Source organism: Elgaria multicarinata, chromosome 3, assembly GCF_023053635.1.
Source record: "Elgaria multicarinata webbii isolate HBS135686 ecotype San Diego chromosome 3, rElgMul1.1.pri, whole genome shotgun sequence".
NCBI classification, from domain to species: Eukaryota; Metazoa; Chordata; class Lepidosauria; order Squamata; family Anguidae; genus Elgaria; species Elgaria multicarinata.
Genome location: NC_086173.1, coordinates 12,514,134 through 12,529,083, shown reverse-complemented (window position 1 = coordinate 12,529,083; position 14,950 = coordinate 12,514,134). Strand labels below are relative to the sequence as shown.

At 45.5% G+C, this 14,950-nt stretch overlaps 2 protein-coding genes across 2 annotated transcripts; both read right to left on the bottom strand.

Moving 5' to 3' along the window:
- Positions 1-568: 568 nt before the first annotated feature.
- On the bottom strand, positions 569-6,385 carry LOC134393913 (olfactory receptor 10Q1-like). Its single transcript, XM_063118940.1, has 2 exons — positions 6,366-6,385; positions 569-1,505 (listed from the first exon to the last, which is right to left on the bottom strand). The coding sequence occupies exons 1-2, from the start codon at positions 6,383-6,385 to the stop codon at positions 569-571; spliced, it is 957 nt and encodes a 318-aa protein (XP_062975010.1).
- Positions 6,386-8,405: 2,020 nt separating this feature from the next.
- On the bottom strand, positions 8,406-12,067 carry LOC134396543 (1-phosphatidylinositol phosphodiesterase-like). The gene is made up of 2 exons (XM_063123058.1): positions 11,751-12,067; positions 8,406-9,402 (listed from the first exon to the last, which is right to left on the bottom strand). The coding sequence occupies exon 2, from the start codon at positions 9,372-9,374 to the stop codon at positions 8,649-8,651; it is 726 nt and encodes a 241-aa protein (XP_062979128.1). The 5' UTR covers positions 9,375-9,402; positions 11,751-12,067; the 3' UTR covers positions 8,406-8,648.
- Between the last annotated feature and the right edge of the window lie 2,883 nt (positions 12,068-14,950).

Sequence of the window (14,950 nt, the reverse complement as noted above, 5' to 3'; positions counted from 1 at the left end):
CTAAACATTCTAGATTTTGAAAAGTCCCCTATTTAGAAGTCTGTTAAAAAGGCTTATATTTGAAAACCCTCATCCAAATGATGCAAGTGAAAATGGGATTTTCACTGACATTTCATAGAGGTCGATGGGTTGCAAAATATTGGGTAAACTCTTAATTTCAGGAAACATCTCCAACCAATTTTCCATCAGGCATCTCAGCAGACAGAACACCTGGGACAAAGATAAATAAATTAACCTTCCTTCAAAAAACACAAAGATCTATATCACATTTAGTGTAAAGTTGTAATCTCTTAAAAACCAATGTTCTGGTACCCAGGGGTAAAGCCCACTAGTAAGCAGAGCCCAACAGTTTTGATGGGTTTAGGAATGGAGTCCAGTGATTTGTCATGGGTCTTTCTAGAAATCCTACTGCAAACATTGCCTATTCAACTTTTTTAAAGGGCTGAGATGTGTGGGAAGGTGGAAAAGACCCATGCTACTTTTTTTTGGCAACTAGCCAAAAAAGGGAGGGCAGGGTCAATTGGAAACCCAGTCATATTTAAAACACTAGGCTTTGGCTATAATACAGCTATGTTTCCATAGAAACAAATTTCCTTTCCCATACTCTCCTGAGTGCTCCCTTGACTTCCTTGTTCCTGAGGCTGTAAATTATGGGGTAAAGCATGGGCGTGATGTTGGTGTAGATCAAAGAGACCACCTTGTCCTGATCCAGGGAGTAGCTGGCCTTCGGACGGATGTAGATGAAGATGGCGCAGCCATAGTGGAGCATGGCCACGACCAGGTGAGCAACGCAGGTTGAGAAGGCCTTTTTCCGGCCTTCAAAGCTCTTGATCCTGAAGATGGAATTGGCAATGAATACATAGGAAACCAGAATGAGCAGGAGTGGCACAAGCAAGATCATGGCGCAGACAAGGAACACAGCCACCTCATTGGTATGTGTGTCGCTACACGCCAGGAAGAGTACAGGTGGGATATCACAGAAGAAGTGGTTGATGTTGTGGGAACCACAGAAGGGAAGACTGAAAATCAAAGATGTGAGTCCCAGTGAGATTGTGAACGCACTGACGTAGGCTACTGCCAAAAATTGCATACAGAGGTTCCTGCTCATGATGAGAGTGTAGCGCAATGGGTTGCAGATGGCCACATACCTGTCATAGGCCATCACAGCTAACAGAAAGCACTCATCACCTCCAACGGCAATGAAGAAATACATCTGTGTGGCGCATGCAGTCAAGGAGACTCTTCTGCTCTTGGCCAAGAAGTTGACCAGCATTTGGCGCACAATGACCAGAGTATAGCAGACTTCAATGAAAGACAGGTTGCATAGAAAGAAATACATGGGGATGTGGAGGGCAGGGTCAACTAATGTGATGAACACAATGGCCAAGTGTCCCAATAGGGTGATGAGGTGCATGAGAAGGAAAAAGGCAAAACATATAATCTGCAAAATTTCATTGGTGTGGAATCCCAGGATAACAAAATCAGCATCCATGCTTTTGTTCTGTCTATGGCCACAGCTAGACCTAAGGTTTATCCTGGGATCATCCGGGGTTCGCCCCTGCTTGAGCACTGGATCCCCTGTGTGTCACCTAGATGAACAGGTTTGACCCCTGGACGAGCCAGGGATAAACCTTAGGTCTAGCTATGGCCTATGTGTCTCCATTCTACATCCCACAGTCCACCAGTGTTGCTAATGTATGCATCAATCTGCATAAGAAGGATAAGAGGGATATAAAATAAAGAATAGCCTACCTTTCTACCCAAAATGACACTCAAGGCATCTTACGATCACTAACAAAACTTGAGAGGGGGAAATTAAACAAATACGTTCAACACAATTAAAACACAACAATAACAGAGAGAAAAAAAAGCCTCCAGCTGCTTACACAGCAACAAACCCACTCAACATGGCAACAGACCCACTTACACAGCAATAAAGTCTTGGCCTTTCGGCAAAAGGGTAACAAAGAGGAAGCAAACCTAGCCTTCCTAGGCAGGGAGCGCCATAGTCAGGGAGCAGCCAACAAGAAGGCCCTCTTTCATGTTGTCACCAAACACATGTCTGAAGGTGATGGTCTCAAAAGAAGAACCTCTCCAGAAAATCTTAAGAACCGGATATAGGCTCATATGGGAGAAGGCGATCTTTCCGGTAGCCTGGTTCTAAACCACATAGGGGTTTATATAGTTCATAACCAGCAGATTGTCCTTCTAGAAAAGCTGACGCAAAAAATGAGGAAAGTCCGAGGATAACAAAATGAAGATAAATTTGAGGGGGTATGGAGGAAATTCATTGACTATGTGAATATAGGAGAACACCACCATCGGCATATATAGAACTATGGAAAACATAGGTGGATGGGTGTTGAGATTTAGTTCCGGAGAGCCCTAAATTCAATTCAATTCAATTCAAATCAACATCACCACTAACAAAAAGCACTCAACACCCCCAAAGGCAATAAAGGCAATACAATAAAGGCAATAAATACAATAAAGGCAATAAATACAATAAAGGCAATAAATACAATAAAGGCAATAAATACAATAAATACAATAAAGGCAAAAGCACTCAACACCCCCAAAGGCAATAAATTCATCTCACACTATTGCCCCGCTCGTGCTCTTCGCTCCTCTGATGCCATGTTTCTCGCCTGCCCAAGGGTCTCTACTTCCCTTGCTCGGCTTCGTCCATTTTCGTCTGCTGCCCCTTACGCCTGGAACGCTCTTCCAGAACATTTGAGAACTACAAGTTCAATCGCAGCTTTTAAAGTTCAGCTAAAAACTTTTCTTTTTCCTAAAGCTTTTAAAACTTGATGTTGTGCAGACTTTCTACTGTTAGTTTTACCCTACCCTGTGCCTGCTTACCCTACCCTGTACCTGTTTGCATTCTCTTCCCCTCCTTATTGTTTTACTATGATTTTATTAGATTGTAAGCCTATACGGCAGGGTCTTGCTATTTACTGTTTTACTCTGTACAGCACCATGTACATTGATGGTGCTATATAAATAAATTATTAATAATAATAATAATAATAATAATAATAATAATAATGAGAGTGTAGCAGATCTCAAAGAAAGACAGGTTGCATAGGGGTGTGGAGGGCGGCATCAGCTAAGGTTACGAACACAATGGCCAAGTGTCCTGATAGGGTGATCAGAAGAATTAGAAGGAATACAGAAAAAAAAATATCTGTGAAGTTCCATTGGTGCTGAATCCCAGGAAAACAAAAACAATTTCGATACTCTTGTTCTGTCCTTGTCCTGTCTCCATTCTGCTTTTCGCAGTCAGATAGTACTGCTTGTTTCTGTGTGTGTTTAAATCTGTATGGGGAAAATAATAAGGATAAAATAGACAGGACAAATGATCACAGAATGCAGCAAGCAAAGGAAAGGAATGAAAAAAAAAACACTTCTGGTGCCTTTATGAAAATCTATGGTGCAACCCTACTTGTAATACTGTGAACAGTACTTCAAAATGGATATGGTAGAGCTGGAAGAGGTGACGAAAAGGGCAGCCAAAATGATGAAGGGTCTGGAGCAATTCCCCTTATGAGGAAAATTTGTTACAGTTGGGGCTTTTTAGCTTAGGAAATAGATGAGCAAAGGGGGCAGATGATAGAGTAGGGGTTGACAAGGAAATCGTCTTTCCTAGGTCTCTGTCTCTCATGCAAAAGTACACAAGCACCCCCAGACTCCCTACTGTCCCTACTGTCCCTACTTCCCTGGATCCATGAAATCTGGGAAGCCAGACACTGGCAATCCAAAATTCTGCCCTAGACCTTCACCCACACACTGACTCCTAGCCCCCTCCCAGCAACTTGTCCATATCAGGAAACCTTGTATTTTTGACCTAGCTGCATGTCAGCAGTACAGGAAGAACACATCCTTCCTTTGTTTAAACCCCTTAGGACCCCTGACTAGGCAATTTGGGAATAATCAGAGCAGGCTCTGGGACTTTCCACGGCTATTGTGCTTGGAGGCGCTTATCAAGAACAAAAAGTAATATTTGCACTTGTTATAGCTACAATAATATGGGCATCTTTTATGTAGAAATAGTTTTGTTTTGGAACATTGATGGGGCTTGTAATCAATCAGGGGAGGGAGGGAGGGGGAAAATATGAGTTCATCCAAAACAACTGATGAATGTATAAAGGTTTGCTGTGAAGTCAGAGAGTCTGTCCTTCAGCTTGCTGGAGGCAACGTGTCTCCTACACGTGTAGTCTGAATAAAAGCCTTCGTATTGGGACTTGCCTGGACTTCACTTCCTTCCTACTGGACTGGAGAACTTCCCTGACAGTGTGGGGAACCTCAACCACAGATGGCCATGTCCCTTTCCTGGCCCCACCCACCTCTTCCCCAACCACCAATCATTCAGTGGTTTCCTGTCTTTTGTGCAGCTTTTCCCCCATTCAAAAGGCTGAAATGCCTCAATTAAAGGCTTAGCAGTAAGAGCTTTAAGCTTCAATATGCTGGCATTATTTATATTTCTGGTTTCCCCCCCCCCCCGCCTTTTGCTTCCCCCTTCCTTTGCTTTCAGCTCCATCTTCCAGCGCCTAAGAGTTTCTCTGAAATTTTATTCAGCTCTTGGGCTGAAAGACGTTCAACACCCCTGTGATAGAAGTATATAAAAGGTGTAGAGAAAGTGGATAGGAAAAAAGATTTTCTTCCTCTTTCGTAATACTTGACCCTGAAGCCATCCAATGGGGCTGTATAGTGTGTAGGAGGAATTCTGGTGTTCTTTTTAATTTTAAGAGGTACGGACAAAGCAGCTTGGAAGTGTAAGTTCCTGCAATACCTTGCAACAGTACTCCTCAAATTCTTCACTATAGTAGGTGTAAAGAAGATGCGGAGATAGGCATCCAGAATGATTGACTTTACTCAGACAATGAAACTGTTATAACTTTAAAACATGTATTAAAACAAGTTTAAAAGGTTAAAGTCAAACACACAAACCTCCATTCAGCAAAGCAAATTAAAAGAACATACTGACAAGTCTAGCAGGTTTTAGGAGAACAAGACAAACATAGACAAACACAGACTCTGTGAAGGAGCTTCTTTTCACACTCTTGTCTCTCCCAGGCAAGACCAAACCTTGCCTGAGGGAAAGGGAAGACATCTTTGTCTTGTGTATCCAAACTTAAATACCCTTCTCAAAGACAAAGACCTCCTTCCTAATACATATTAATTTATTCTGAAATGGCTAAATCTTTTGGTCCATGTCATTCATTTAGATCATCCTCTTCCCAGAATCCTTTCTGAGGTCAAAGATGAACCTTACCGCTGCTTTTCATGTGGTCAGCTTCTCTACTTTACTTCTCTGTTCTTATGTACGGGGGGATTTTTCCAACCACAACCTCACCTGTTCTTAACCCTGGACCCTTCACCTAGTTCCCTTAAAAGGAATACATACAGTTGGTATAAGTCAAAAGTTCATATGACTTTAAAAATCAGTTGGGCTTACTGGGTGGGTTTTTTGTTGCACTAAGAAGGCTAGAAGGGACGGGAGGTGCAGGGGAGGCAGATGACATCATGAGAGGAACCCAAGAAAATTTGTGAGTGCTCAGGAACGAGTGTACAATGAAATGCTCATCTGATGGAACTCATAGTCTGAGCTCAGTCTGCCTCAAAGCTTCAGGCTGCTTGCTTTGTTCTCTCTGTTTACACAGAACTCTGCATTAACCCATTGGGCAGCTGGAAGAAGGAAGGGGGAATCACTGCTATGTTTGGTTCACCCTCAGGTATGTCTCCAGACAAGACCTGGTCAAGCCTGTTTTTCTCTTAAGGGCACAATCCTATTCACATTTAGAGAACCCAGATGGAACAGCACCATGGTTCTCAAGAAGGCTGTAGTCACTGCTTGTGTCATGAGGGGGGGGAATGTTTCAGGCCCCAGTGCCTGCAGTGTCACGTTCCTTTCCCCCTAGATCAGCTGCCAGAAAAGACTCAGCTGCCCACCATTTCCATGGACAGCACCATTCTGCCCTCCCCTCCCCATACATTACTATTTTAAATTCCTTGCCAGAGCACACGCTTTGTATGAAAAAGGGCCCAAGTTTAATCCCTGCCATGTCCAGGGAGGGCTGGGGGAAAAACCCTGTATGAAATACTGTAGAGTGGGTGCCATGTTGCAGACGATAGTGAGCTGGAAGGGGCCAGTCATCCCTGTCGATGTTATTAATAAGAGATTAATAACTGAGAAGGTCTGAGCAGCACAGAAGGTCTGAGCACATAAACCCTATTCCGGCCCACTTGCATTGGCTGCCTGTATGCTTTCAAGCTGAATTCAAGGTGCTGTTTTTTACCTATAAAGACTTATATGGCTCGGGACCGCAATACTGGAAGGAACACCTCTCCCGACTTGAACATACCTGGACACCGTGATCAACATCTGGGGGGACTCCAAGGGAGGCTCGGAGGGGGGCAACAAGAGAGAGAGCCTTCTCAGTGGTGCCCCCCCCCCCCCGATTATGGAATGAGCCTGCTTGGCACCAACACTGTCATATTTTCAGCACTAGGTTAAGACTGCCCACTCCTCCCAGGCGTTTAATGGCATGTGAGAGGGCATTTATGCCAGTCATCTCTAAACAGGTCTAGTGTTTTATTGAAAATGTTTTTTACTGCCTAAATTGTTTTAAATTTTGTATCTGTAAATTTTCACGCTGTATTTTTATATTGTATTTAATTATTTTATGAATTGTTGTAAATCGCCCAGAGAGCTTCAGCTATTGGGTGGCATAAAAATGATGATGATGATGATGATGGAAAAACAACTCATCTAGATCTTCAGCAATAACTGAGCAATAAGCACATTTATTTGAGAAAGGATGTTTGGAACGGCTGCGTAATACCTGCACATTTTGTGTGTCGGGGGACATTAAACTAAAAGCGATTGTCTGGTTTTTGCAGGTGGTATACAAACAGATTTTTGCACCTCTGGAAGTATATATATTATTTATCACTAGTGATGGGGGGAATTATAGGTGTCACTCTCTTTCCACCACTGGTATTTGGCTATGTACATAAAGCCTTAGTTATCTCGCAAGGCACATCACCGATTTGGCTGATAGTAGATCTTGCTTCGATCAGATCTGCCGTGCAAATGTAAAACCTTACATTTGCACTCCAGACACCTCTCCTCTGTGTTCCCTTCCAAAATAGACAATGATCAGAGATTAATATGAGAGAGGCTCAGGAGGAACTGAGCCCTATTGTGTAAAAATGTTCACAGCCTGCAAAGTACAACATCTCAACTCCTGCAGGAGAAAAAGAAATATTTTCTTCTGCTCTGGAAATATTATTAAAAACTGAAAACGCTGTAATTTCTTACCTGCTAGGAGTCTGATTTACTTTCTCACTATTTTTTTCTGATATATCAAGAATCAGACACTACAAATCTCTCTTATCAAGATCAACATGGTTCTAGAAGAAGATGTAAGTCTGGAGGTAATAACAGGAGGAAAGATTGTCCCTTTCCTAAAATCTGGACACTCATAAATAGAAGGAGGTGTTGATGATTCCAGCAGAGATGGCACACACTGATCTGTGAGTTATTTAAAGGGGGGGTTGGTTGGTCCACATGGAGAAGATCTCAAAGCTGCTTTTATTTTTCCCTTCCAGAAGTCCCAAAGGAACTTTAGCATACTGCTGAAAAAAGAATGAGTCATGCAGGAAGAAAAATGTCTTGCTTTGTAAAGGGTTGGTAGAGGTGTGTTGAAATAGCAGGTTGAAATCCCCTCTCAGACATTAAGTTCATTGGGTGATCTTGGGCCTCTCTCTCTCTCTCTCTCTCTCTCTCTCTCTCTCTCTCTCTCTCTCTCTCTCTCTCTCTCTCAGCTTTTCTACATGGGGCTTTTGACCCACCACTTTACCAAGTCTTCTTTGCGGGATTAAGATTGGCTCATTTACATGTATTCCCCCCAGGTGTTTCTTTCTTTCCTTTTCTATATGTTCCATTGCACAACCATTGTGTAGCTGCACTATTCTACTATACTACAGTGCCACCTAGAGGATATGTAGCAGACAAGCAAGAAAGGAAACACTCTTTGTGTAGTGCTCAGATCTCAGTTCTGTGACAAAACTGAAAGATGTGGCAGATTAACAGTCAATTAACAGCCTTGTATAGAGAAGAGGATAAAACGGAGGTGGAAGAGTAGAATCGCGTATGGCGTCTTCGCCTCCTTGGAGGACAGGTGGGATATAAATGTAACAAATAAATAAGCAGTTGAACAGACAGCCTCTTAAGGTGGTGGACTGCTTTATTTGAGTTTTTAAGCAGTGACTGGGTGGCCACCTATCAGATATGCTGTAGCAGTGGATTTTCTGTGTTGGCCAGATGATCTTTGAGGTCCTTTCCATCTTTATGATTCTATGAATCATGGTGACTCTGGATATTATTGGCTAATCACACACACACACACACACACCACTTAGCTGTGATTATGGAGAGGGTCCTCCTGTGGAAGCTGGTGGCTCCAATTTCAATGTGGCTGTGAATCCATTCTGGCTTTCAATCAGAACCAGCCAGAACTCTAACGGTGTTGTCCTAGGTGCTGAACCTTAACCCCCAACTAGCCTCATCACCTTGGATAGCTCCTTTAGAATTCTGGCTGGTTCTGACTGAACGCCAGAATGGATTCATAGTCCTACCAGAATCACAAACTCTCAGTGGATGTGCAGCCACTCCCTGCTTCAAAGTTACTTCCCACAATGATCCGGATCAGTCCCATGCCAGGAAAATCCATGATCACCACACCCCAGCGCACTGCTGGCCTGGCCTGAGCCTTCAAATATTGATAACAGCGCTGGTTGATGTCTTTGGCCAGTTCTTCCGGGTTGGTGAAGAGCCCGTTACCAGAGCAAAAGGTGAGGTGCAAGATAGCTGGGTCCCCGGTGTTTGCCGTGCCAAGGTGCTCCTTAACCTGGTCCCATTTGTACTCTGGACAGAGAACATGCCAAGCATCGCCGACGCTCAGCTCCTCGTATGGCACTCCCAGCACCTCATTCTCTAATTCCTCCAAGATGACAACCTTCCCCCGGGCCTGGCCTAAAGTGGGAATGGCCTCTTTTGCCCAAACCTGGCCCTGGCCTTCTTCATCCAGATAACGTCTCAAACGGGGCGCAAAATCTGCCTTGGGAATGATTGGGAGCTCTTCTATGACCCTCATGAGCACTGTCTCCCGTGGGTGCTCCTTGAGGAAGCTCAAGGTATCTTTCAGGACATCTGAAAAAGTGGCCTCCTGGAAAGTATTGACATGGTAGATCAGGAAATGGCCACCTTCTAGCTTACAGCGGATATCCAGGAAGCGAATGCCAGCAGTGAGCTGAGCCTTAAGCGGCCAGCTCTGGCAGAGGATCTTGGAGCCCCCAAACAGGCTCATGGAGTCATGGGTGCCAGGGATGGAGATCCTGGAAATAGAAAGGTGGTCTGATAAGTCGGACATCCAGTCAGGGAGGGAAGTAGCAGGCCAAGGGGTGTTGTCAAACGCCCCTGTTTGCTCCCGATTTTCAGCCTCCATGGTGCCAATGGACTCGCCTGCAAGGAATAGGGAACAACATAACATTCGCTTGGAGCACAACGCATACTTCCTGCATTAAGGGCAGCGGAGAACTTGAGACACAAGTGCTTTCCAATTACTCATACCTGTGTTTGCAACGATTGCCAGGCTGCAACCCAGAGAATACTGTGTTACCTTTTAATCTCATAAGGCACTGCAGGAGAAGCACCCAAAGTTTTTCCCACCCTTCCAGCTTTGGTTCTCACTGGTTCTTGCCAAAGCAGCTGATGGAAAGAGGGTGGATGGAAGCTTTGTCTGTCACCACATTAGGGGGGATTTAAAAGGATGTGCATGTTATATGGGTGGCAGTTTGTCATCCTTCCTGTTCACAGTCAGACCAGCACCACAACTGACTATACGCCCTCTACACCCTGTCATGGCTGCGCAGTGGCACTGCATTGTTGATGGCTGCATGAAGTGCACTGATAACTGTTGGGGCACATATCCACATTCCATATACCACTTTCATAGTGCTATATCCCGCTTTTTAGTCCACATTCATAATGATTTGACACAAGGGGTAGATCTGGCTGATGTGACGCAGTTGCCAATTTGCTTTACCCCACCCCACCCCGCAAAAAAACCTGGGTTTTGTCGCAGTGTTGTTTTACCATGACTTTTTCAGTTGCTCCATGGTCACCGCATTGTTCTTTCATTTGTCAGTGGTGGGTTTGGTTTGGGTTAAGTAAGTGGGCATTGCTAGGGGCAGATCCAAGTGAAAGGTATGCATGGGAAAGCAGGGCAGGGGACGGTCTTCACAAACTGAATCGCCGCTGGCACTGCCAGCACCAAGTTGTCACAACCTTCCTCTCAAACCCTGAGCTTTCCTTCCACCAAGGTGGTGTCGGGTAATCCCGATGCTGAGGAGCAAGGGCGGCCATCTGGGGACCGGAGCCGTCCCCACCCTCTTCAGGGTGGAAGGCAACCAATTGCAGGTTGCCTTCCACCAGGCACCAGTTTCTGGGTGGCCATCTGGGGACCGGAGCCGTCCCCACCCTCTTCAGGGTGGAAGGCGACCAATTGCAGGTTGCCTTCCACCAGGCACTGCTGGCCACACCTCCGCTGCAACTCCGGAGTGAGGTGAAAGACTGTCTTGATGCCGTCTTGTGCCCCCTCGCCTCACTCCAGAGAAAAAAGTTGGGGCAAGTCCCCGACTATTTTTCTGCGCAGCTTCTGTGGAAAGCCTTGGGGTGGGTGCATGATTGTAGAGGTGGCGTATAATCAATGCCGCACCACCGCACACCCACTCTTGGGTTTTCTGATCATTTAGACAGGTCCTTGATGGTCTTACCCTCTTCCCTCTTTAGACGGCCATGTTGTAGTATTTCAGGTTGGGAAACACACAGCCCAAATTTCTCTTCTCCCCCTACCCCTGCCATGCCATCATTTGTTTCTCCATTCCTGATACCTAAGAACAAACAATTAAACGAACAAACAAACCTGACTGCCAATGTTCATTTAAAGGAGGGGGAGAAGTGTAAGAGCTTTATCACACCAGCATTATCCTGTGCAATCACTGCGAATAGCGTGCAAAGGGCGCCAAAGTTTTCCATCTTATAATCTGCTTTGACTGTGAAGTACTCTGAAGTTTTCCGGTTTATAATCTGCTTTGACTGCTCACATGCATCCTGCTTTAATTGTGCTATAAAGCCAAAAGACCCGTCCTATTTTGGTGCTAGTTTTGGAGCGAATCATTTGTCGTTTTCCGAGCAGCCACTAGGGGCGCAGGAGCAGGATTTGATACATTTAGGCATTCAAATTAAACAAATGCTTACATCTGCGTAAGTTTTTAAGATAAAGACATCAAAATTGGTACAGTAATAGATATTAAGCATAACAAATTTGAATCAGATTGGGTCATCCATTGATTTTTTATGATTTTTTAAAATCCCCCACCCCTTAGACCCTTTTCCTGGTATGCAAAGGATCTTAGGAGAGCCGCCACCGAGGGTGTGATTTAGCTAGCAACAACAATGCCAACAGTTTAGAGCTGTAGGGAATAATTCAAGGGAAACAGGTACGTGGGATGAAGCTAAATGAGGGTTTGTTACCTTTCTAGGGGACCTACTCCACTGTGTCTATTATTTTCAGCAGATCTGAACACATACGACATTCTATAGACATCCAAGATCAAGGTATTATTAATACCTTCAGTATTCAGATTTAATCAACCCTTTTGTCCCGAGCCTATTTACTCACTTGGAAATCACGTTCCTCTCCTGTCTGTCTCGCTTCCAACAAGCATCGGAGTTTGGATTTCATTGCAAAGGTGTTGAAAAATAAAATAATTAGCATTTCACCAGCATCTGGGTGTTCTGGTTGCTCAGTGAGCTGGAATGACTTGTTCGGCTGCTTGCTTAAGCCAAAGGATATTCCTGATGTTTCATCTTTGCAATACCTATCAGGGCTTTATTAAGCAATCTGGAATTGCATACCAAATCCGTCTCTCCTTTAGCTCCGGGCTTAGCCAAGTTCCTCTCACTCTATATGGACAGGATTGGAATTTAATTGAGCTGGGATGCTGGTTCATTTGAGTCTCTCTTATACTGTTGTGCATTTGTGGAAGACAAAAAGGCAGTTTTAGATGGGCTCTTCAGGGCCAGCTCCAGGGTTTTGAGAGCACATGGACAAGACACCCTCAATGGGCTCCCTTCATGAGCCTACTTTCTCACTATCATCAGCAGCTTTTGCTCCTCCTTCTCTTCCTCCTTACTCCCATGATTCCTATTATTTGCTTGCTTGTCAGGCAGTGAGCCAGTGAGCAAGTAGCCAGGGGCATCTTCTGTTCCTCCTTCTCACCACCACCATTATCTGGGCCAGAGCAAGAGGCAGGTGAACAAGCAGGTTGCAATAGTGATAGAGGAGGTGCAACTCCAAGGGGATCTTCTCAGTGCCCTCCTGTTGAGATATGAGCTCTCTCATTTTTAAAAGTAATCGATGGGCATGCAAGAAGTGGGACTTATGATCACATTTCAACCCTGCCCCATCATTTCTGCCATCTGTGATGGAGATATAAATGCTGACGGTGTCTGAGCTGGATGTGATTGACCAGGAAAGGGAGCTTGGGATTGCGGCAGATAGCTCGATGGAAACATTGATTCAGTGTGCAGCTGCTGTGAAAAAGGCAAATTCTATGTTGGGTCAACACGTTGAGGAAGGGAATCCAAATCAAAATTGCTACCTTCAGTATCAGAGGCAGTAAGCCTATGTACACCAGTTGCTGGGGAACATGGTGGGAGGGTGCTGTTGCACTCATGTCCTGCTTATGGGTTCCTGCTCGATAGGCGGTTGGCCACTTGTGAGAACAGAATGCTGGGGTACATCTTGATGGGGGTTTGTCCCGGGGTGGATCTGGAGTGGCGGCAGGTCATCTATATGATACAGCCGCCATCCCAAATCCATCCAGGGGCAAACCACAAACCCCGTCTTTTTATTATTATTATTTTGCTGTGGAGGAGTGTCACAGCTGATGGTGACCCCTGATTGTCCATCAACTGGACAGGTTATGGGGCAGACCTCCAGAAGCTCCAAGCCAGGAATAACTGAATTTCCACTCTTTTTCATTGGGTTATTTTTTAGGAGATGTAAAATTTGAAAATGAAATCTCTATGTTGGTGTTCATAATTGTCCCGTAGGCTGGAAGATGTAATGAGGAACTGAGCATTTTGTTGGGGTGGATGATGCAAATACCCTATTTCTTCGATTCTAAGACACACTTTTTTTCCCATATAAACATCTCTAAAAATGGGGTGCGTCTTAGAGTCTTAGGTTTTTTTCTTTCTGTTGGTGGTACTGAAATTAGTGTGCGTCTTACAATCGATGGAGTCTTACAATTGAAGAAATACGGTATTGAGAACCAAAGTGAGCAGATTAAAAAAAAAAGTCAAATGGTCTTCAGGCTAACAGAGCAATAGTTTGTGTAAACCTATGAACTTGGTTAAATTGCATTTTGAGTTGATTGGTCTTATTGTACATTATCAGGAACATTTCATTTGTTTCTGAAGTAATTAATGCTGGCGGTGTGATTTCAAAAGCTTTAAATGTATGTCATTGCCATTTATATATTTAATAAATATTGTGTTTCAATGGAACATTGTTTATGGTATATGAATTACATGTTAAAATGCTATGACTATAGCTTGAAGCTATTCTGTGGAATGTTGTATTGGTTCTAGACTGTGGGCGTTACTAGACGAGGCTCTAGCGCGCGTTACCTTCCGCAGTCACGTCGAGGCTTCCAGATGACGTTCACGAGGATCCGCCGTTATCCTGCGGCGAAGCCTCTTTCTCCCGACTTTAAAAAAGTGAGTTCTAGTGCGCCTTTTCCTGCCGTCCCGCGGTAATTTGGAGTACGTGTGGGAGGATGTGAGGTCACTGCGGTCCGCACTGGGCAGGAAAAGGCGTGCTAAGGGGGAGTGGTCAGCGGCTTCGGTCAAGCCGCCTCCGCCATTTGCGCGCAGTCTGCCAGCTGGGGCAGCGCGGCGGAGCGGCTTTTTTTTTTTACTCACCCACTGATAGTTTGCACAGGAACGGAGGAACGGAAAAGTGGCTAGTGTGCTGCTGGGGTGTGTGGGGGATGGGTGGGGGATGTGCACCTGTTCTAGTGTTTTTTTTTTATTTCCCCAGTGACAGTTTGCGCAGGACCGGAGGACCGGAAAAGTGGCTGGTGACTCCTTGCGGTGGGCAGCTACCGTGGCCGCATAATGGCGGTGCTGTACGCTGCCTGTTAGTGTGGGTACCAGGCTGGCAGAGGGCAGAGCTGTTTGTGGGCTGCTGCCATGGCTACGGCCAGATGTGGGTTGGCTCCTTGGGATGGGGCAGAGGGCACAGAGGCGATCATCGCCGCCGACACCTCAGAGGCATGATGGGAGATGTAGGCACAGAGTGCCCATGCAGACGATTGACCTCGGGTCATATTACACCCGCCACGACCCCCATCAGGAAGTGAGCGCATCAATGTTGACCCTCAACAGCACCAGCAGCACTTCAGCTGGCACTGGCACTGCCGCCGCCGCCGCCGCTGCCGCCGGGGCCGGCGGCGGCATCGCTGACGGCTGCGCAAGTTTGCGGTCTTTCGGACGTGCGCAAACCGTGCAGCGAGCGGAAAAAAAAGCCGCGGCAATCAGGCCGGTGTGGCTGCGCAACCGTGCTCGCGGCGGCAGCAGCACAACCGGCGCAAACTTCCGCCACAAATCGAAGGCAGGTGTGGAGCATGAGGCGTCACGGCTGAACGGGAAAAGCCGCTTTCACCGCTCCTCAACGACGGAACACCCGGTAGGTCTAGCAACGCCCTTAGTCATACTTAGAATAGACCTATTAAAATCCCTGGGACCCAAGTCTGCATCAAACCCAACATTTATTTTAATATGCTCTTTCTTCCTTTTTCCATGGTGTGTCCC

What these genes read in the sequence shown, in the direction of transcription:
- LOC134393913 (XM_063118940.1), bottom strand. Translation starts at nt 6,385, where the DNA reads ATGTTGATCACGGTGTCCAG. An exon ending in ATGTTGATCACGGTGTCCAG is followed by an intron (nt 1,506 to 6,365) that starts GTATGTTCAAGT and finishes CTGTGGCCATAG; the next exon opens with ACAGAACAAAAGCATGGATG.
- LOC134396543 (XM_063123058.1), bottom strand. Translation starts at nt 9,374, where the DNA reads ATGAGCCTGTTTGGGGGCTCCAAGATCCTCTGCCAGAGCTGGCCGCTT.